The 23455-nt window shown below is 40.8% G+C and overlaps 1 protein-coding gene across 3 annotated transcripts in view; it reads left to right on the top strand.

The window, feature by feature from the left end:
• The window catches only part of Scfd2 (Sec1 family domain containing 2), a 326927-nt gene that overhangs the window by 63100 nt on the left and 240372 nt on the right, over window positions 1-23455 (top strand). For 2 of the 3 annotated variants that reach the window (NM_001286437.1, NM_001114660.2), the window contains exon 4: window positions 5908-6083. In NM_001286437.1, coding sequence (NP_001273366.1) covers window positions 5908-6083 — 176 coding nt within the window. Of the gene's footprint in view, window positions 1-5907; window positions 6084-10000; window positions 12384-23455 lie in introns of those variants that run through there. The other variant, NM_178672.7, reaches the window with a different exon arrangement.

Below are 23455 nucleotides of genomic sequence, written 5' to 3'. Positions count from 1 at the left end.
ATTATTTACAAATATTGCCACTCTTTTTAAAAATAAAATGTGTTGTTTCACAGTTTCATACTTACAGCGTACTCTGAATATATCCTCCCTATTATCCTTTCCTATCTCCCAGGTAAAACCCTTCCCAGGTCCCCTTTCTACATTACCTGTTGTCAGTATGGAAGGTTTGGTTTTTCATGTTGGGTATGAGTCAGCATTCTGTTTGCACTAATAATGCTGTCTGCCATGAGTAGTTACATTCAGCAGAGTTGACTCTGATCTATATGTTATTTATCTGCACTCCTGAAAAACCTTGTGTTTTATGCAAAGATCACTTTAGGCATCAGGGCTCATTGTGAAAGAAAAATTTACCTCCAGGAACATTCCATTCTATCTATCTTTCATATGTGGAATATATATGTATATATACACACACATATATACATACACACACATATACATTCATGTACAATCTTTAATCAGAGCATTAACAAAAAAAATAAAAATCTTGAATAAAATACTGGTACAGTTAAGAAGACATCCTTAATTTCTACACATTGATCTTATAGCAAATATAGGACTTGACATAAAGTATTGAAGTTGGCTCTTTGTGAAGTAGTAGGGAAGTGGGAGCTGGTTGGCATTGAAAGCAAAGGGAAGCACACTGACGATGGTGGCCACTGAGCAGGGGTGCAATGACAACAGGCCTGGCTGGCAGAGCTGAGAGGCAGGCAGGGCTGGAGCTGGGCACTGCTGCAATAGCTCTCGGCTCTTCCTGTAGCTGCGCTGCTCAGCTCTGTCCATTTAGTTTGTTTTCCCCAAGAGATAATTGTATTTTAATGAGCTTGCTTTAATGAACTGCATTAGTGTTTAAAGACTTAAAAGTGTCACTTTTAAGTGTCACTTTTCCAAAAGTTGCTGTATATCATTGTGGTCTTGATATAAAGTAACCTTTATTTTATGGTCCTTAAAATTATCTTGCAGAGCCTTCTGGGTTGACATTTTTAAATCACCATGTAAATCTGCCTGACAGGTGTGTCTGCTTCTCTTTCATAAAGTGAAGTATGGCTGACTGTTGGCTGACTGTTCTATTACTTCTTCAATGCCTGCTTCTTACTGCTTGCTTAGTTGATAGGAACTGGGGAGCTTTGATAGTAGCTCTCTCTCTCTCCCTTTCTCTCTCTCTCTCTCTCTCTCTCTCTCTCTCTCTCTCTCTCTCTCTCTCTTTCTTTCTTTCTTTCTTCTGGTTTGATGACTTTACTTAATAACATTGATGCAAAATCACTTCTGTCTAATTACTTGTAATTTATTCAAAACACATAAAATATGCAATATTTATAGCATTTTCCATTTGTAAATGCCATGCTTTCAAATGCTTTATGCACCATAGTAAAACCAGTTTACAGATCAAAGGCACAGAAGCAGAAGTAGGGAGATCCTACTCACTGATGGAGTCATCATGTGGAGTCACTGATCCTGGAAGCTTTTCTTTTCTGGTTTTTCCAGTCAGGGTTTCTCTGTGTCCTGGAACTCACTCTGTAGACCAGGCTGGCCTCGAACTCAGAAATTTACCTGCCTCTGCCTCCCAAGTGCTGGGATTAAAGGAGTGTGCCACCTCTCACCGGCTTCCTGAAAGCTTTTCTTTTCAGTTCATTGGTTGGATTGCATTTGGTTTTTGGTTTTTCATGTTTTGTTTTTTTGTTTGTTTGTTTATTTTTTATAAGGTTGTGGTTAAATTATAAAAATGTTACAAGCTTTTTTTAGAGCAACTATGTAAGAAACTCTTCTGTCAACTTCCAGTTTAATGTTATTCCAGTTAGAAAAGTGACTTACTTTCATGGCATAGCTTATGCAAGAAGAGGATATACTGTGGACTAGAACACTGATACTTCATGGTTGTTAGCTCAAGGCTTGGGTTTGGTTGGTATTCTTGTTAGGAGTTATTTTGTTTCTTTCCATCACATGCCTTAAGTGGGAAGGAAGCATTTCCTAAATACATCGACTAAGTGCAAATCTCAGCAATGCTAACAGTAAAAAAATTAAATGTTTTCTAATTGATGATACCCTGATTTTTAAAATGAGCATATGCTGAGGCTATGGTATGGCTCAGAAGACCATTTGCCTAGAGTGAGTGATGTAAAAGTAGATCATAGAGTTATTACAATAAAAATCTAAGCAGATCATCTGGTGATGTCTTGGTGATTCTTATTTCCTCTAAAATGTTTCTCTAAAACAGAGTTCCATGACACACATGGAGCCTTTGACACTCTGGGGACTTATTTTTCTTTATTGTTATAGTCATGATGAATAAGATTTGTATGGTAGTTAAGTGGATCCCCCACCCACCCCACCCAACCTTACCCCTCACTCTCCTTTGGTGCTAGAGAGTGAGCCCAAGATTTTCTACGAATAGGAAGGCCCTATACCATGGAGCTATAGACTCAGCCCATTCTACCTTCACCCCAGCAGTGAAGATTGAACCAAGAGCCTTGCACATGCTCAGGAAGAATGGCTGTTTCTTTAGAGTACCTGGAATCTGCCTTTCATTCTCCATGTTGCGGTCATCCAGTGTGACACATAGGAAGCACATGGAGAAGGCTGAGGATGTAGTCAACATCACGTGCAAATGGTGGGGACGCACAGAGCTCATGCCAGCCTTGGGATCTGAGCACCTCAGGTCAATGCTTGTTTTCACATATTTAATACAGTGCGTGTCCTCATATTGTGACATAAAAATGATAGTAATTTACACAAGAAGTATGTAATATCACATGTAATTTATGAGAAGGCTAAGTTAATCAAGAGGACATCAAGGAGACATTTTTCTGTATGTTTATTTCTAGCAGCAATGTGTTTATTTCTGTGGCTGGTGTGAGAAAATATATCAAATTAATGCATAGTTGAAAGTTATGGTATAAATTAGTACTAAGGAAACGAACTAAGGCATAGGGGAAAGGCTTGAATGGACACTTAACTCGAAGAAGTATTGGATGTCAGATGTGCACCTGAAAAGATGATCAACTTCACTAGTCCATAGAAAAATGCAAATTCAAACCATAAGGACTTTTTGTCACATGCATGTTAGAATAGCTAAAACCAATGTAACTGACAGTATCAAGTGCTGGTGAGGATGCGAAGCAACTAGAACCTCTCTCATGTTGCTATGGGATGGTTCATTTTGCCTTAAGTTGTCAGACTTATAATAAATATGCACTTAATATATGACTATAACCACCTACTCTTAGAAATTTACCAAAGAAAAATGAAAACATAGGTGCATATAGACACATGAAAACCTATACTTAGATGTTGGTAAGGCTTTGTTTACAAAAAGATAACCCTAATTATCCTGTAATTGTGGTGAGATAACTAGATACCTAAGCTATAGTATGCCTAATACAATGAAGTAATAATCAGAAAGTAAAAGGAGAAAGCTATTATTTCCACCAGGAACATGGATGAATCTCAAATACATGATGCTGATGTGAAAAAAGCCAGAGTCAAATATTTGTTACATCTGTGTGGTTTATATGATATTCTAGAAGGGAGAAACTATGAGAGGGAGATCAGACAACAGCATTTTAGTATTCATCAAGGTGTAGAGTTGGAAGGATGGAATTGATGACAAAATGGAGGCATAGATAGATTGATAGAAACCTAGAATCTGCATCTAATTTGTGGTGATGGTTACTCAACACAGTTGAACAGGGATAGAGAAATGGAGGGAAAGCAGAGACAGAGCCCACAGAGATTTCAGACCCCAGAGACCAACATTGGTGTGCAGATCTAACTTTTATTGTTCAGTACAAAGCATACATATAATTTTTCAACCAATAAAAGAGCAGTTATGTAATCAAGGGCCAAGCTGGGGATTACACACACTGCTGACTTATTGAATTTAATTTGCTTGCCCATGATTCTGTAGAGGAGTGGTCTAATTGCCCGGGGGGGGGGGGTTCTTTGAAGACTGAGGAAGCTGCTATCACCATGGTCCATGATGTTTTGTTCTGTCTGACTGTTTGCTGGGTGTTACTTTTGATCTCAAGCCATGTACAGCCTGACCAGGATTCCTGCAGCAGGCACAGGAGACCATGTGGTCTTATTCTCCATTCCACTTCTTCCTCCACTAGGCTCCTTCTCACATCCTCCACAACTCAACACAAATGCTGTAGATGTTTGTCGAAACCCATGGAACTCCACACCAGACAAGGGTGGATTTTAACTATATATAAATGATATCTTAATAAGCCTGGGGAAGAAAATAAGGCAAGAAGTATGAGTGTTTTTTCCTTCTTTCTTTTAGTACATGAACAAGTAAATTGTCAGGTTGTACTTTGAGAACCAAGGATGGGAGCGGATAACTGAGGAGGTGAATGATAAATGCAGATGTCATAAATAAAACCTATTATTTTGTATACTCTAAAGAGAAGAGACATATATAGATAGATAGATAGATAGATAGATAGATAGATAGATAGATAGATAGATAGATAGATAAATAATAGATACATTGATAGGTGATAGATAGATAGTAGATAGATAGATAGACAGACAGACAGACATCAAGGTGAGGCTGAACCTTGTTGAAGAACTAGAGAAATTCATGAGGAATAGTCATTTGCTGTTCTTTTTCTCATGTGCTTGCCATCAAACACTGATAAGAAGGCACCTTAGCATTTTTAATGTCTTCACAAACATTTGTTTAAAAGGTAGATGTGATTCAGGGTTTTAAGTTACTCGTGGCCAGGTCTGTTTTGTGTGTGTCATAATCTTTAGCAAAAGTTGCATATTAGGTGCCATCTGTTGACTTACACTGGCAGACACTCAGTTGTGAATACCTTGAGTGAGACTAACAGATGCCACAGGGACCTAGTTTGCTACCTCCTATAGTTGCTCTGAGAATCAGAAGAGGCCATGTTTCTTTGAGCGCCTGCATGTGCTGAGTCAACAAAGGTTGTTTTATTAACAGTAAAAATACCTGTAAGGATAGCAATAAACAGTCGAAATTCAGTTTCAGAGAACAGTCCACAAGCACAGTACGGGTGAGGTCTATAGGAATGATCTATCGACTCAGAGTTGTGCCTGACTCCATGCTTTCTTTTTGCCTGATGAGGAGAATTTGGTGTATAGGAGTATTGTGTAAGACACTCATGACAGTCAGCTATGAAGTTTAACAAATCAGAAAGTGGGAGATGAGTCCATCAAAGGACCCTGAAGGAGCTTATCAGTCTAGAGTGTGCACGTCTTCAGATGCACTTTGTACATTCACTAGCAATTTACTCTCATTTGCCAAACACTTTTGTTCCATTGAACATACAGCCTTGAACCTCATGAATACAGTTATGAAGTCCCTGATACCAGGGATGAAGGCTTTAGACACAATTCTAACATGTTTTGTTTTGTTTTGTTTTGTTTCAAGACAGGGTTTCTCTGTGTAGCCCTGACTGTCCTGGAACTCACTCTGTAGACCAGGCTGGCCTCGAACTCAGAAATCTGCTTACCTTTGCTTCCCAAGTGCTGGGATTAAAGGTGTATGCCACCACTGCCCGGTTCTAACATGTTCTTTACATAGGTACACACAACTAAAAAGCTTTCCATTTAACTCTTGGATTCTTGTATCTTGTCATGCATAGATATTCTATATTGAGATCAACAAATATTTGTGTGCCTTTATTTGAAAGCTCTTTTCAGGATATTAGGCAATTATCAAATGAGTTCTACTAGCAATATGGCTTTGGCCAGTTGGCTTAATTCTTCTTTTCTTTCTTGCAAGCCTTTGTGTCCCTAGAAGAATGATAATAGTTTAGGAAAGATTGGTCAGCTTTGGAGTTCTGTGCACATGTAAGACAGTGACTTTGTTCAGGGCCTCTTTGTCATTATTTAGTAAAAGGGAAGAGAGTACAATGATAAATTTTTATGTTTCTCCAGGAAGAGTCACTCCAGGGCAGCTCATGTCCTATATTCAACTCTTCAAGAACAACCTCAGAGCTCTTAGAAATCACTGTGGGCTTCTACAGCTTGGGATGGCCACAGTTCAAACTCTGAAGCACCCACAGACTGCCAAGTGGGATAACTTCCTGGCATTTGAAAGGCTCCTTCTACAGGTAAGCTGCTGTGTGACCTTATCCATATGTTACTAATTGAGGGTTTAACTTCCAGCAGTACACTTTGGATATCTGTTCTAATCTGAGTAATCATATTATTGACATGCACAGCTGTGGGTTGAATGAGATTGTCCCCCATGGGGTCAGATACTTGGTTCCTGGTTAGTGGCACTGTTTGGATAGGCTTAGGAGATGTGTTCTTGATGGAGGAAGTGTGACAATGTGGCCAGGACAGTTTCCAGCTTGCTTTCTCTCCTTTGTGATTTAAGATGTGACCTGTCAGGTTGCTTCTCCAGCCACCATGACTGCTGCCTCACTTCCCATTGTGGTGGTGATGGTCCCTCTGGAACATTACCACAAAGAAAGCCGTGGCATGGTACTCTATCACAACAACAGGAAAACAGCTAATATATGTGCTCTGCATCAAACCCTCTGAGTGCCACCCAGTTAAAATTCAGCCAGAAAAACTTTACATTTATTAAAAAAAATAACATTGTTATCTTTGACTTCTTAACTATAAGAAAAAAATTGACTATTTTATTAACTTATGGAAACTTCCTTTCATTTCTATGCATATTGTGTCTTTCTAGATCTTCATAGTCTTTATATAATTCTTGCTACTTTTCCTGTAAGAAGTTACAGGTATTTATATTTCTTTTGGTAGTGCCTACTCTGTAATCTATGTACAACATCGAGCACATGCCCTAAAATAACACTTAGCAACAGATGAAGGGAGGTAAATCCTGTTTGTAGTGTTTAGTGTGAGGACTGGTTGTTGGGGCAGAATTGTCTATGATTTATGAAATACCTTCATAGGAAATTTTAAAACATTTATATTATAAAGCATTTTTGCATTATAATGAATTTCAAAAGTATTATAAAATATAAACTTATATAATACGGCAAACATCTCTGCACTTTCCATACAGGCACATTATAATTTACCATTTTCCACAATTACCCATAGACCCTATTAATTAAAGAAATAAAAGTAGAGATTAATGAAGCACCTTTGATATAGATTTTTCCATAATCCAATTCTTTTTTCTCTCTAGAGATAGGTCTAGCTCTATTCTTGCTTTTTTTAAACTTTCTTTAAATATTTGTTTTTCTGTAGTATAGTATAGTACATTTATTATAGGCTTTACTTTTTGCATAATTTACATTATACTATAAATATTGTTAAAAAATTGAATTTGCCTCTCAACTTCCAATTTTCAAGACAACTGAAAATTATATATAGTTTGTTCATTAATATCATAGCATAAGTATCCAATTGATGTGTGTGTGTGTGTGTGTGTGTGTGTGTATGTGTATACCCACACTGTGTTAAGCAGGGATGCTCCACTTAAGAGAGTATATAAAGCAGGTGTGAGCATCCTGGATCATGTCTTCAGAAGCCCATGGGAGGGGTTTCTCCAGGCCGCATTGTTTGGAGACGTTTTAGTAAACTCAAATCTGTGTGTTTGCTAAGTATCATCAAGTTGCAATTAGGGATTTTTCTTGTTCATAGAACACTCTTCTCAGCATGGTGTCCAACATTTCCATATTATCCAAATTACCCATATCGTATAGCAGTCAGTGGCTGTATTTTGTATACATTTACAATTGTAGTAGATAAGAATAGCTTATACTTACTGGCTATTCATCTTTCCTCTTTTTTTATTTTTTTGTTTTGCTCATTTTTAATTTAATGTGTGTGTATGGTTTTTTTTAAACAAATTCTGGATATTAGGCTTTTAAAAGTTATATGGTAGCCGGGCAGTGGTGGCTGGCGCACGCCTTTAATCTCAGAACTTGGGAGGCAGAGGCAGGTGGATTTCTGAGTTCAAGGCCAGCCTGGTCTACAAAGTGAGTTCCAAGCCGGCCAGGGCTACACAAGAGAAACCCTGTCTCAAAAAAACAAACAAATAAATAAATAAATAAAAAGTTATATATATATATATATATGTGTGTGTGTGTGTGTATATATATATATATATATATATATATGTATGTATGTGTGTATATATATATATGTATGTGTGTATATGTGTGTGTGTGTGTGTATATATATATATATATATTTTTTTTTTTTTTTTTTACTAAAACATAACTTTTGGTCTGGAGAGATGGCTCAGTGTGTTAAGAGCACTGATGACTCCTCCAGTGATTCTCAGTTCAATTCCCAGCAACCACATGGTGGCTCACAACCATCTGTAATGGGATCTGATGCCCTCTTCTGGTGTCTCTGAAGACAGCTACAGTGTACTCATATACATAAAATAAATCTTTAAAAAACAAAACAAAACAAAAAAAAGACACTTTTATTTTGACATTTGATTTAAAAAAATTTTTATGTTGTTATTTTAATTCTTACTCAGTGTTTCTCTGTGTAGCCCTGGTTGTCCTAGAACATAGTCTTTAGACTGGACTGGTCTTGATCTCACAGAGATCCACCTGCCTCTGCCTCCCAAGTGCTAGGCTTAAAGGTGTGAGCCAGTGCCCAGCTGGCTGGCACTAACATTTGAGTTTTGAATCCACCTAGAATTTTTTTTTTACTCATGATCTGGCTAGATCTAATTTGTTTCTTGTATGGATATATGTATACATGCATACACACATGTGTGTGTGGATATATGTATACATGCATACACACATGTGTGTGTGTGTATTAACTTTACTGATACAGATTACATCTTTGACATCATTTTCTTCCTCTTACACTGGGGGAATATTTTTTTCTCTCATGGTTGAAACAAATTCTGATTGATTTCATATTTTTCCATAAAAGATATTTTCATGGATAGCTCAGGATACAGAGGCAGGTGGATCTTTGAGAATTTAAGGCCTTAAAGTCAAGTTCCAGGGCTACGTTTCTGCCTTAAAATAAAAATCACTTTTTTATTGCTAGTAATTGTCCTAGTACAGTTGCTCAGCTTTGACTGTTGATCATGCATCTGGCATCTTGGTTGCCTTGTCTGGCTTTTCTTTATTACTTTCTTGGGTCTCCAAGTAGAAGCAGCCACACTGTAGATAGGAACAGTTGTTTTTCTTTCCTGTTCTTGATAGTGCTTTTATAGAGCATTGAGCAGGACGAGGCCACTGTTCGGTGGTGGTAACGAGGGCAGGCAGGCAGGCAGGTAGGCGTCTGTACCGTTCCGGAGTCTGAGTAGCTCTGGCCCCAGTTTTGCCATTAGCTGATATGTGTGCTGAGGACGTTCTTTATAATCTCAGTTTGCTGGAGTTTTGTTTCTAAATCTTGTATTAGTTCAATCTGATTTGTGTAGATTTGGAACTTTTTAGACCACTGTTTAATTTTCTATCTTTAGCCTATTACTGTGAGGAATTGTATTCTAAATGTTAATAGCCATTACTTTATTCCTAGGCTACTTCAACTTGGTCTTTCTGCCTCTGTTTCTCATCTGCCCTGCTCCCACCCACCCCATATGTGTGTATCTGTGTGTTTGTGTGTGTATGTGCATACACACATGCATGTTAGGTTTTGTTTATTTATGCATTTTTAGATGTTTTCATTAATGCTTATAGTTAAAATTAATATTTTTTTCTTTATTGTGCTGTCATTGTGTGGTTTTGATAAAAAGGCTTTCTTTAGTAGTTTAGTAAAATGAATGTGATTTGATTTTTTTCTATTTTCTGGAATTACTTGTTGTCAATATGGAATTTATCAGTTGCTTGAAAGTAAAACAGGTCAGAAGAGTTACCTGGACTTCTGCTTGGTCGTGTTAATAGTATGGCTAACCATTAATTATTGGGTGATTTAAAGCTATACTTTCTTTGCATCCTTATGTATTTGACTTATCTTCTGATACAGTGTTTTAGATATCTCATGACTGTATTTATAAATCACCGTTATAGTTTTTAACTGTTAAACCCATGAGTTCTCTTCTTATGAGTGTGTCTTCTTCCTTCACCAGTGCTCCTTTGTCCTCAGAGCATGTGGTCACCTACTACATTCCTGCCATGGGACCATGCTTCCACCGGTGCCACGCCAGCCTCCGTGGGTCCATCCTCCACATGGATGTCCTTTCATTCCCTGAGGTTGGGACAACCCATGCTGGGCCTAACCCCTGTGCTCCGAAGATCTTAACGTCTTGTGGCTCTAACAGCCTGCGTTGGGCTAGTGTCACCTTTCCTGAGGGACTTTGTCCTCACCTGATAACTACTAGCTCTAAGCCACTGGGCTCCCTCTCTCGTGCCCCCCACTGTAACATGAGGACAGACTCTGTTCTACAAACCAGTCATATCTGCTAAGGTTAGCCTCTGGCGTCAAAATGAGTCAAAGCATCTCAAAGTAAGATTTGATAGATTTTCCCCCTTAGGATGACAATAATCTGAGGATTTGGTTAGAAAGTGGAGCAATTGAGTTTATTTTGAGCACAAGGGCAACATTTAGCTTTTCCCAAGGGCTTGAGAAACCTCATTTGCAGCTAAGAGTTGGTTACTTCTTTATGGTCTCATTTATACCACTGCCGCTGGGCCTCCTCCACTGTGACCCCTGCGCTGCTGCTGAGCCTTTTTCACTCTGACCCCAGTTGACTTTATGGCTTAAGTCAGACTAAGAACTCCTATCCTGGAAAAGTGGCACATGGCACCCACTCTGTCTACTGCTCTGACTCACAGTCTTCTGAAAACCTCAGCCCAGGCTCTGGAATACAAAGCTACTGAACCAGGCTTTTAACTAAGAGTTTATTCAAAATAAACGCTTTCATCTACCAACAGTGATTACACTTTAAAAAATAGGGGACGGAAGATTTTCATAACTCTTTCTCTCCTTCTCATCCCCAGAGTCCACAGCAGTGTTTTAAATGTTGAACATATTTATAGTAATTGCCAAATTATTCATTTACAAACAGCATTGGCTGAACCCAGACACACAGACTTGTGATACTAATCATAGGTGTGTTTGATCATAAAGATACTTTCTTTGCTTAAGGAATTGTATTATTTTAAATCAATTTTTTTTTCAGTTTACAACTGGGGGTGTTGATTTTCTAAAATCACTTTATGATTTTATTTTCTATGTGTGGGTGTTTTGCTTACATACATTTTCCCATGGAGTCCAGAAGAGGGTGTTGGATCCTCTGGAGCTGAAGTTGCACACATTTGTGAGCCATTGTGTTGGTGCTGGGGATCACACCCAGGTCATGTGCGAGTCGCCAGTGCACTCAGCTGCTGAGCCACCTCTTCAAAACTCACACGAAGTTATTAGAACATGTTAAATTTAGTTTTAGCGGATGTGTAACACACCAAAAATTGTGCATATGATAGAATAACATAATGCTTTGATTTATGTGTATGCATTTATGTAGTGTTCAAGTCAGATTAAACATAGCTCTGACACTATTTTTCATGATAAAAATTTTGCATGTCCTTTGACAGGTTGTTTGAAATGTGTGCTCTGCTGCTGTTACTTAGAGCAGCTGAGCTATGCAGCAATAGCACACTAGGACTTCAGGGCTAGTCTCTTAAATCAAAACCTAGAGTCACTTAGTTTGGCATTACAGATGTGGAATTTTCCATTTTAATAATACAGCAAGAAAATTTAGATTAGAAAGTGAAACTGAAATATGAACACCGCAGTGTCTTGTGATGCTTTGGTACTGAAGGAAACTATAGGCACACTTCAGGTAGGTAGCAAGCACTCCGTTAGTAGGAACCATCCACCATGTGTTCTTTCAGATGAGCAAACTAAGCAAAATGTCTATGTTATCATGTCATACTGCTAATATATTCTCTTCTGTACTTTACTCTTCTAAGTTAAAATTTATTGAAGAAAAATGAGTGCAACTCAGAAAAATGTTGTATTTTAAAAGTTACTGTTTGATAACATTCAACAGTATTTTTCTTTAAGTCTTCAGTATATAGCTGATGTTTTTATGCTAATTGTCACCGGAAAAGGCTTTTATTGGGTGTAATATAATTTACAGTGGTTATAAAATGCTAGCAAGCTATAGAAAAGAGGAAGCAGCTGTGTTTATACTTCCTATAGCACTCACATGTAAATATATATGTTTTATTCTTCTTTTGCTATTGCTTTATATAAAACTATCCAATTTGGAAAATAGGTTTTAAATGAAAAGCTAAATGACTATAAATTAATTCAAGCTTATATAGGTATAATATTCCCTTAGCTTAAATTGTATCTGTCTTTGCAATCAATGAAAAAATAAGCATATGATTTTTAAAGTTGTCAAAGTAGTTTTTTAAGGGTAAGATTTGTTTTTTTTCTATTAAATTGTAGATTACCTTTTTCTAAAACAAACTACATTTAAGAAAGTAAATAATAATATATCTGCTAGTCTTGTAGCATTGGAGGCTTTACTTTCTGAATTCCCTGATGCTTGTATTAGCTTTCAAGCCACATGGCTTGGCAATATATATAATGGTCATTATTGCACTGTTCCTGATTGGCTGTCACCTTGGGAGGTCCTGTTTTATTATGCCTGTTTCCAGCCATTTATAATAATTAAGATTGAGGTTTTCTGGGAAGAAGTTTCTACCAGTCTGCTTTTCTTTGGCCAAAGGCCATAGTAGCCAGAGTCAGTATGTCCCACAGTGCTGTTCCCATTTGCAAACCAAGGATGATAACGCTTGGCTTGAGTAAAGACTGACTGAGCGAGGAAGCAGAAAACAATGAACCTGTAACTTGTCCTTGGTGCTGTTCCAGAGATGGGGGCAGGGGGCATTCCAATAGGATATTTTTCTGAGGACAGTTGTAGAGTGTGCTTTTCACAAAAATACACTGAAAAATAAACCCAGGGCTGTAGAGATGGCTCAGCAGATAAGAGTGCCTGACTGCTCTTCCAGAGGACCCAGGTTTGCATCCCAGTGCCCACAGGGCAGTGCACAACTGTTTGTATCTTCAATCCAGGGGATATGATGCCCTCTTCTGGCCTCCATCAGTATTGCATATGTATAGTGTGAAGATAACAAATGCAGGCAGAAAACCTGTGCACATAAAAATAACACATAAACCGTTAAAAAAGAAAGAAAGAAAATAATTCCGAGAGACAGCAAAGCAGAGCAGACGTCACCCTCCGAATCTCCACGGGGTTTCCTTAGCACGTGCTTGGCCTCTCTCTCACTCTCCCTGTTGTCTGCACTTACAGTGATGTTTCACTCCATAGGTTTAGTCCTACCTGTTTTCCTCTTGGACGGATCCTTCCCCAAAGGATGCGTGCAGCAGGGCTTCCTGCTCCTCTGTAAGAATAGGGTGGCGGCAGCTCCTGTTTCCTCGCCTCTCTTCTCTGGAGTCAGCTGTCAGCGTGCAGCTGCTGCCCTGCCTTGTGCCTTCATTGGTGGCCTGACCTGGTGAAGGCTTGCCTGTGACCAGGGATAGGAGACTCCCTGTACCACAGTACCACGTTCACAGGGCTTATAGCTTTGCCCTTCTACCACGGAGGCTGGCTCTTTACTGTATATTCATGCAGCATATATATACACGTGTCTTCATGCTACATGAGATTTACCTATCCAGATTGATGGCGTGTAAGATGTTTTCATAGACCTGGGAGTCTTAGGAGTAACAGGGGTCGGGGTAGCTTAACATTTGGGATCCTCGGGTGCTCCTATGATGGCACATATCTTAACTGACACAACCTGTGACTTTTTCTCCTTCAGTTCAGAACTTCTGGTTCAGTGGGGGTCAACTTTAAAGTTGACTGGTGCAAAAACTGTGTCTTCTCTCTATCACTTTCTCCTCTCTCCAGAGAAGCACTTGACTTCTAGTTCTTTGCCAAGAGATGTGGCACTTCCAAATCATAGAAGGAAAAACCAACCTGAAAAGCTGTTTCCAAAATAATGATTTCATTCCATGTAATAACCATTTCCTGAGTGCATGAGGTCTGCAGACAGGGAAGCAGTGAGACCAAGAAACCACGTGGTTCCTTGACTTTTCATACACGGTAATGGGCATTAGATAGCAGTGTTCTCAGCACTGTGGGAGCATCCTAACAGGGTTTCAGAGGCTAGCTAAAATGTCTCCTGCTGTGTTAGTATTCCCCTGTAATACAGTAAGCCCTAGATTCCAACCAACCAGTTTTTTAAGTGAATTTCATGAACTAATTGTGTGTTCACGAATGGTTAGGCTGAGCTTGGCCATGATCTTGCTGCTGGTGATTATGGGAGCTGAGTTGCAAGCCAGTCTGTCTGACACTGAATACCCCTTTAACTATGTATTCCTGGAGCCTTTGTACCAGCGTAAGGTATTAGAACGACTGTTGGTTAATTTTTCAGTTGTCCCTCCATACTTGTTCTCAAGTATGAGGATAGGAGTTTTTCTTTGATACTGGTTATAGTGTGTGTGTGATGCTTGTGTGTGCATGTGCACATGGAGGCCATATGCCAACACTGAGTGTTTTCCTCTATCAACTCCCCATCTTATTTTTGGGCACACTCTTTCTCCCTGAAGCTGGAGCTCAGCATTTTGTTTAGGCTCACTGTTGAGAGAGCCTGCTGACATGGCCCTGTCTCCATCTCCCAGTTCTGGGTTACAGATCTGTGCCACCACACCTGGCTTTTACATGGGCTCTGGGATCTGAGTCGGATCCTTGTGCTTGCACCGTGGAGTTTACCCATGAGCCAGTGGAACGTTACCCACTACCGTGCTTGCGTCTCTTCCACCTCCCTCAACTTAGACTTTACCTTAGTGTTCATTCCTGCAAGCCTTTAATTGGACCTTATGTGACTTAACTCATTTGATGACAAGGATATTAATCACCTCGATTTCACCTTTAAAAAAACAATATTTTATTTTAATGTTCTTGATATTGACTTATTAAGGCATTATAATTTTGAATATTGAAGGAGAAGGGAGGAGGAGAAAGAAAAATATGAAATATGAAACAATTTTCACAAACTTCTTGTTAATTTGTTGAGCATGGGGGCATTGCCAGGTTAGGAGCGAGTGAATCTGTGCCAAGCACCTGATTAGAAAGGGGCTCAGAATATAGATCATGTAAACTATTGCTCTTAAACCTGGCTTGTCTCAAAAGTGGTGATATCATATGTTATTCCAGCTGGAAGCCAGAGTTAGTAATCAGACAAAGTAAATTTAAGACTGACAATTTTAGTTCTTAGTGTGTTATGGGTCTACCAAAAATGTTTGCCTGTATGCTAGTAATTGAAGGTGCAGTGCATACAGGTGGGTGGGTGTTCATTGAGTGAAAAACAGGAGAAGCTTAACTGTAGAGATGAATCAGTTAAACTGCTTTGGCTCCCAGTGGGCTCTGCACACACCCAATAGCTCTCTGGATTCACAAATGAAAGAGACGCATGCACACGTACACGCACTCGCACACACACACATACACATGTACCAGCTAATTGTGGTATGTCTTGACTAGCTCAATGGCTGGGCACTTCTAAACCTTCCCGTGGCTAGCAAACACTCCCCTTTGGTATTACTGGCTTAACACCTTCTAAATCTTTATTTTATCTTTGCTGCCCTGTTACCTTCTAGACAGCCCCCTCATGGGGCCAGTTCCCTTTCCACCTACATTGCTGGACAGTTTCTCTCCTGCAACTCTTAATTCTGATTCCTTTGCCTCGAGACATGGTGATTCCTCCTCTTTCCTTCTCTCTCAGTCCCTTGCCTGCTCAGTCTAAAAGTTGTGCCCCATCTTCTTGCCCAGCCATTGGCCGTATGGCTGTGCCAACTCAAAACCCTGCATCTGGGCCTGGGCAGAGTTGGTCAGTCTCCAGCTCTATTGAACCTACACCACCAGGGTAAGTTCTTCAGCACTGTCCCAGCTAGCTCACCCAATGCTACAGCCAGAAAGGGGCAGGGCAAGCTCTCCCTCTCTCATGCCCTTGGGTCTGGCTCACTTGTGCCCACACCACCTGGCCCAGCTCTATGTGCTGCCCAGATGAGGTGGGTGTTGGGTCTGCTCTCCCACATGCTATAGCCAGTGAGGGGTGGTGCCAGCTCTGTGAAGCCCTTGAATATCAACATGGTCCCCATTGGTAGCCCAAACCAGGGATGTCTGCATGGCCTTTGGTAATACTGGCAATGGACCTAGACCCAGTCCTGCTGCTGCATGGTCATGAACCCAGACATGGCCCTCAGTGGCAGTACTGCTGGGGACTTCACCATGGCCTCACTTTTGAATATCCACCTCTCTCCATAGTGCTCAGACCACTTTGCTTCTCTTTCTCATCTCCCCACCACATGCTTACACATAGTGGTGGGCCATACAGTGGGTGGGCAGGCTAGGAACCTCATGTTCAATAGTGTGTGGCACATCATGGGGTTGTTTGTGTACATGGGCTGGATGTTGAGTACACATCTGTGGAGAAGGAGATGACACTCAGGGATGATGGCCTGGACACAGACAGTACACTGGCTTTGGCCACTGATTTGCTGTAACAGAGTTATGAGCTGAGTGAACAGCTTAACTGTACAGCTAAAGTAGTCTCTCTCTGTCCCTCAGTCAGAGTCCTTTCTTTTAGTATTCTCATGAAGTTTACGTCTTCATTCAGACCAAGTAATGAACTACATATGGGTAAATTTCCTTTCAAGGTGAAATTTTCAAGAAAATAAAAGATTTGTAGAAAATTGACCAAATCATATTTCTAGGTTTAAATAGTGATTTATGTTTTTTTTTAACCAAGGAAGTCAATAGCACCAAACATTTGTCGGTCATTTCAGAATTATTCCTGCCTGCTGTGCTTATTAGCTCTTGTGTGCTTGTGCCATATGGGCTCCACATCTGGTGACCAGTCCGTGGTGTTTTTAGGGGGGTGTGGGGGTGGAATATCCAAAATTTGCTTTGAGGAGCAACATAGATACATTGCCACAGAATCCAGTACTGCCCCTTTCTGCAAATATCTGGCCCCCAATCAAATCCATAGCACTGAAGTTATATTCTTCTTCAGAGCTCACAGTAACTAAACAAGACACAGTACAAATTGGGACTTTAAACTGTTGGGCACCAGTTTTCTCTCAGTACATTACTTACGATGATATCTCTTTGATGTCTTGACATATCTCTGAAATCATGATTAAATATGGTAACCAGAACTAGTTCCGACTTGCGCTGGGACAGTCATTTGGAATCAATACTGAGAGCACTGCTTGGAAGGGCGCTTTTACTTTTAATGAATTTAAGTGGTGCTGAAGTTTCAAGTCTTTTTTCCCTCACTTCTTCCAGAACTGTCATTAGAAAAGTTATCATGATCTGTTATTAAACTAAATATATACTTCAATAAAACAGTAAGTCCAAGATACTATTAGCGAATGTTTGCCACTCAATGTTTTTCTGATTTATCATAGACATCCATGGTCTCATTTGTAAAAGCAGCAGGCTTTTCTGGCAAACACTCTTCGAAGTCTGTTTGCAGTCACTTGAACGGCATCTCTGCAGTCAGAGCCTTGAGCACATACACGAGTTTGGGGTTTCCTGGCAGGCACTGAGGACTGGCTTGGTGATTTAAATCCAATTATGTGTTCCAGCACCGAGCTTTGTATTCTTAACCCATCCCTGTTCCTTCTCTCACTGTTTTAGAACACAGTTGCAATTTGTATCATTTCTCTGTGGGAAAGAAACAAAGTAGGACAAAAGGGAAAGAAGCACTGGGATGCACTGGCGGGGTTGGAAAATGTTTTCCAAGTGTCACAGGTGGGAAAAGCTGCTTGCAGATGAGCCTGATGGGAAACAGCATGGCCAAGGACCCCCTGCGGTTGGAATTTGTCTAAGTGTCAGGTACCCTAGGACACAGTGGGCACAGTGAGTAACTGAAACAGTTCTTTTTGTCAGGCCTCTGATGCTCTTCTGGGACCCCAGTATATGGTCGCATCCAAGGCCAGGAGGTATCCCCAGCCTTCTTGTTCCTCACCTCATCACCATCCGCTGGCCAATCTGTCCTCACGTTCATCCTGTTTCCCTCCTGGAAATAGGTTTTAATCTTTGCCTGATTGTTCTCTCCTTGTACACTACCTCTTGATTTGAAATGCGTGTGGGTAGCCAAGTGGGGCAGTCACTGAGACCTTCACCTTAAATCTCGATAAGAGCCATTTGATGAGATTCCTGTGACCCGCCTTCAGAGGCCTTAGAGGTGAGGAGGCGTTGCCTCTCAGATTGCCGTACATTGCTGTGGCCAGATTGTCAGCAAATTCTTTGCATTGGTAAGCTTTATGTTGAGGGGCTGGGCTGGGCCCCAACGTTGTAACAGTTTCTGCCTTGCAAGCATGAAGACCCCAGTAGGGACCCAGCAGCTGGTGAAAGCTCTGTAGCCTCAGACTGGGCGGGGAGAAGACTGACAGATCCCCGGAGCTCACTGGCCAGCTGGTGAACTCCAGATTCAATAGACAAGGACTCGGTAATCAAGAGCTGAAGTGTGTGTGTGTGTGTGTGTGTGTGTGTGTGTGTGTGGTGTATACAAATGTTCATATACTTTTTATTCAAGAGGATGGTGTCAGGACATCTTCAGCGCCTCTCTCTCTACCGTAGTTTTTGAGAGAGTCTTTTACTGAATGAAACTGGAGCTTTTGTGTTTTCCTAGGCTAGCTGGCCAAAAAGCTGGGCGATCCATCTGGCCCTGGGCACTGACTGACACACCTGGCTTTTTTTTGTTTTACAAGGATGCTGGCGATCTGAACTCAGGACCTTGTTCTTGCTCTGCAATCATGCGAGGCACTGCATGCTGCTTAACTAGAGACTTGTTCGTTACAGTCACTGCTGCCAGTCTTGTTCTTCAGTTGCCTACTGTCTTGCTGTTAGCCAGCATGTTACTAATGCAGGATTCCCTGCCATTAAAATAAGCACTATGGTACCATTGCAGTGAATTTCTACCACATTCTGTGGGGCAAGTGAAACCTTGCCACGAGGCAGAAAACCTGGCAAGACTGAGCAGATTAAGGAACCCCGACAATTCTCATCACTGAGAACAGTAGGCAATTGAATCTGTTCATGACCAGGTTCCTGTCCTGGAGCATGAGACCATGACACCCCACAAAGAGGACCATGACAACTGGTCATGCAGCATAGAGCCCACTGTTCTCCATTCTAATGGGGTATTAGATGGGCTGGCCTCATGGGTTGTCAATTATTATATACATATATATATCAATATGTCTATAGATAGATATGTAGATATATCAATCAAAAGCCAGAAGATCCATCTGTCCCTGTGCACTAACACACCTGGCTTTTTCTGTTTTACAAGGTTGCTGTCTTATTGGCAAAATACCTGAGTGAGAAAGCAACACTCAGGAAGGGAAGCCTTATTTTGGTCATGGTTTCAGAAGGGTCTGACCATAGTCATTTGGCCCCATGCACTTGAGTAGGAACACTTGGCAGAGGAAGTTCTTTGACTTGTGGTGGGTGGGAGGGACAAAGTGTGTGGGAACAGGAGAGAGAGGGGAGGAGAAAGGGAGGACAGGAAGAAGGAAGGAAGGAGAGGGGTGAAGGAGAAAGGGGAAGAAGAAGAGGAGAAGTGAGGATAGGAGAAGAAATAAGAGGGGAGGGCAGGGCAGGGGAGAAGAGAGTGATCAATAACCAGGACACAGTCTCCAAGGATACTCAATGGTCTATTTTCTTCTGATGCCTAACCCCTGAACCCCTAAAGTTCCCAGAACTTCCAAAAATAATGTCACTAGCTGAGGAACAAGCCTTAAATATGATCCTTTTAGGGACACTTAAGTGACATTTGAATGGCAGACTGAAGAAGTGAGGGAGTGGGACATAATAAGAGGTCTAACTGGAGGCAGTGTAAGGGCAAGAGACTGGAGCAGGTCGGAGGCCCTTGCTAGATGCAGGGTGCTGGATCGGCTGGAAGAGATGTGCCCAGCTGTGTGGTGGCAGAGGGCTTTGACAAATTTGAGAACTTGTGGCTCTGGTAAAGGTAGTGCTGATTGTGGTCACAGTGGTAAAATCATTATTATTGCCACCTACATTTTGTTCTTTGTATGTATTAGAATAATAGTAAGTAGTGGGGACCATATGGCATTATTAGTTTAATGAGCAAGAAAGTCTGAAGAACTCTTTGATCTAAAATTTCACTGAGACTCTTTTATGATGTTATTTGACTGTACATCTTAATTCTTCTAGCCTGAATTAGCATGAAGCTTTTGTGTATGGGCTCAATTTTTTTCTTTTTCCTTTTTTTTTTTTTTTTCTTAAAAACAGGGCCTGACTGAGAGCAGGTAGGGCTTTGGAGGCTGCCCCGAGTCTGGTTTTAATTTCAAGCCTCTCTTTGTCAAATGTCACATTTCTGAAGGAGAATGAATTAACTCCGAGACAGTTTTTTCTTCTCCCTTTCTTTCTCTATCCCACAGGCTTTGGAGTTTTTACTTTGGCTCGGCACATCTCCAGGGGGTTTTCTTCCTCGACACCTGCAGCAGTAAAACACAATGGCTGCTGAGCTTGAGTTCTCTCTTCACTGATCTCCCTCAGCTTATGCCTGGGACAGCCGCATCTAGACTTTTATACGCACTTGGGTTGTCTTTGGATGTCAGCTTCATAAAGGGAAAAGAGTGCCTTTTGCACAAAGCCTACTAAATAATTTTAGTGTAATCGTCATCACTGGAAAGTTTTTATTGGGACCATATGTGTTCACACACACCTCATTTATCATTATTACTGAAGTGTTTCCATATTTTAATAACTAGAGAAGTCACAATAATATACACAGCCTGCATGCTTGCCTTGGCCACCTGTGTACCTGCACCAAGTGAACTTTAATCTTCTCTGTGTAGAATTGTTTTGTTTGTGTTTTTTAAATCAACTCTTTTCTTTCTTTTTAAAAAATAAATGCATACAGCTGTTTTGCCTCTGTGTATATCTGTGCACCATGTGTGTGCTTCTTGCCTTCAGAGGCCAGAATAGGGTGTCGGAGTCCCTGGAACTGGAGTCGTAGACAGTTTTAAGCTACCACATTGATGCTGGGAGTTGGGCCCGAGGTCTCTGGAAAGGTAACCAACCAGGACTCTTAGCTGTTGAGCTCCTCCCAGCTCCTCCTTTCTTTTATTTTTGCGACAGGGTCTCCCCATTTACCCCTGGGTGGACTGTGGAGATCTCACTGTGGAAACCAGGCTGCCTCAAACTCACACAAGCCCACCTGCCTCTGTCTTGAGAATGATGTAAAGATGTGCCTCTAACTTGACTCTATTTTCTAACACCCCGGACAAGTAAATGTGCTGCTTAAAGATTACTGATGCGGTCATTTTAAAGGGTTAAGGTCACCTGGGAAGCAGAATTTGGACGATCCATTTGCCTTTCATTTTATAGCTATGATCACGTCAAGAAGGAAAGATGATGATTCCAGGTGATTGTTGAAAATAGCTACTTTAAAACTCCATTTATAATATCAATAGTTCTTCCTGTGTTTTAAAGTTAGTCACTTTTCTGTAATTCTAATCAATCTCTTATTCCCCACCCCCAACTCTCCATAGTTCTGTTTCCTTTCATTGTACTTTCTCTGCGTCCTGAACACTCTCCCTGTTTGCAGATTGAGATGTGAGATGGACAAGTAATTGCTGATTAGGTAATTGCTTTCACTGTGCTTATATCAGCCTGGCTGTGCTAATGGTGACACCAAGCAGAACGGACTTTTTACCATGTGCTGCTTGGCTCAGGCAACGCTGTGATACATGGTTAACTTTTCTGGTTTTGGGGAGGAAAAGGACCATTTCTTTTCAAGGGACAGAGGTTTCCTAATAGTGAATTCTATGAAGCTTTGAACAAGCATGCTTCACCTGCTCCCTTTAAAACCTAGCTGGAGGAGCTGCTGCTGGCAAGGAGACAGTACTGTAAGGCAGCTGAAGAGGGGAAGGAAAGCAGACAGGAAGCAACAAGAGTGTAGGAGGTTTCACATTGTTAATCGACATTCGGACTCCCTGCCACACCTTTGTCTTAACGTGTACCGTCGTCTAACCCACTGGACCGCAGTCATTCGGTTAACATGGACCATCTAACCCACTGGACCGCAGTCATTCGGTTAACATGGACAGTCTAACCCACTGGACTGCAGTCATTCAGTTAACATGTACCGTCTAACCCACTGGACCGCAGTCATTCGGTTAACATGGACAGTCTAACCCACTGGTCTGCAGTCATTCGGTTAACATGGACAGTCTAACCCACTGGACTGCAGTCATTCGGTTAAATACTCTCTTGCACTCATAGACATTGCTTTGGATGCCAAGGAGCTTTTGTTTATATAGGTTAATGATATTTATTGATACTAGCCACCTTAGAAATTAAAACAGAACAGTTAAATAATGTTATTTGTTAAAATAACTGTATGTTTGTTAACAGGAATACATCTCTCATGATAATAATTCCGTTTTTTTTCAAATCAGAAATATTTAGTAAGAAGAATAACATTGTTTTGGACTTTACAAATCTCTTTAATGTCTGGCTTAATAAAAGGCAGCTGTGTTCTCCTGCACACTTCTGCCTTCAGTCAGCTGTCAGATCGCATATCACATGGCTTCCTTCTGGAAGACTTCACTGGGTGCTGCTGAGGGAATGAGGGTGGAAAAGGCAAATAATGTAGTCATATCATTATAAAAATAGTTGTGACCTCACAGGCCCTCTGGAAAAGTCCTGTAAGAGATCCCTGACCACAGAACTATTGGCCTGACACGTCTTCAGAACCATCCTTTTAGAGCCCTTCTGCAGCGTCCCTCCACATCCACACCAGCTCCTCTCTCCTACTTGTTTTTTCCAGCTGTCCTGTAGAGTGGGGAGCAGGGTCTTGAGCATAGAGTTAGGCACGGTCTACAGGACAGGTGTCTATTGTTGGAGGTTCTCTCTCTCCTTTCTTTAAGCAAGGAAATTCAGAACAGGTGGGCTCACTTTCTATAGTTAAAAACTAGACTTGAAATTTTTTCCACAGTGACCAGGGCTGGGAGATGAATGGCTAACTGAACAACAACACTTCAAAGAAGAATTATAACAAGATACAGGAGTCAACATTTCAGAAATCTATAAAGTATAATTTGTTGCCACGATGGGAATCTTTATACAGGTCCAAAGTCTTGTCTTCAAGTTCGGGATGCTAACTGGAGTTCTCCCGCTTCTTTGTATGAGCCTAATTAAAAATGTGTTAATCTAAGCCAGGCAGTGGGGGTGCACACCTTTAGTCCCAGAAATGGGAAGGCAGAGGCAGCAGATCTCTGCGAGTTCAAGGACAGCCTGGTCTACAAGGGGAGTTCCATGATAGCCAGGACAATACAGAGAAACCCTGTCTTAAAAAACAAAACAAAACAAAACAAGTATTATCTATTTTTCCAATTTCCCCTGTTTTAAGAAATGAGGGATGATGGTCAAGACCATGTGTGTTATGAAAGCGCTGCTCTTCTACTGAATTATTGACTTATGCTGTAGTTTCTTTAGAACAATGACCCAAGTCTTGCCATCTTTCCT

Source organism: Mus musculus, chromosome 5, assembly GCF_000001635.26.
Source record: "Mus musculus strain C57BL/6J chromosome 5, GRCm38.p6 C57BL/6J".
Taxonomy (NCBI): Eukaryota; Metazoa; Chordata; class Mammalia; order Rodentia; family Muridae; genus Mus; species Mus musculus.
Note: the sequence above shows the minus strand (reverse complement) of the source record. Positions and strands in the feature narration are given on the sequence as shown.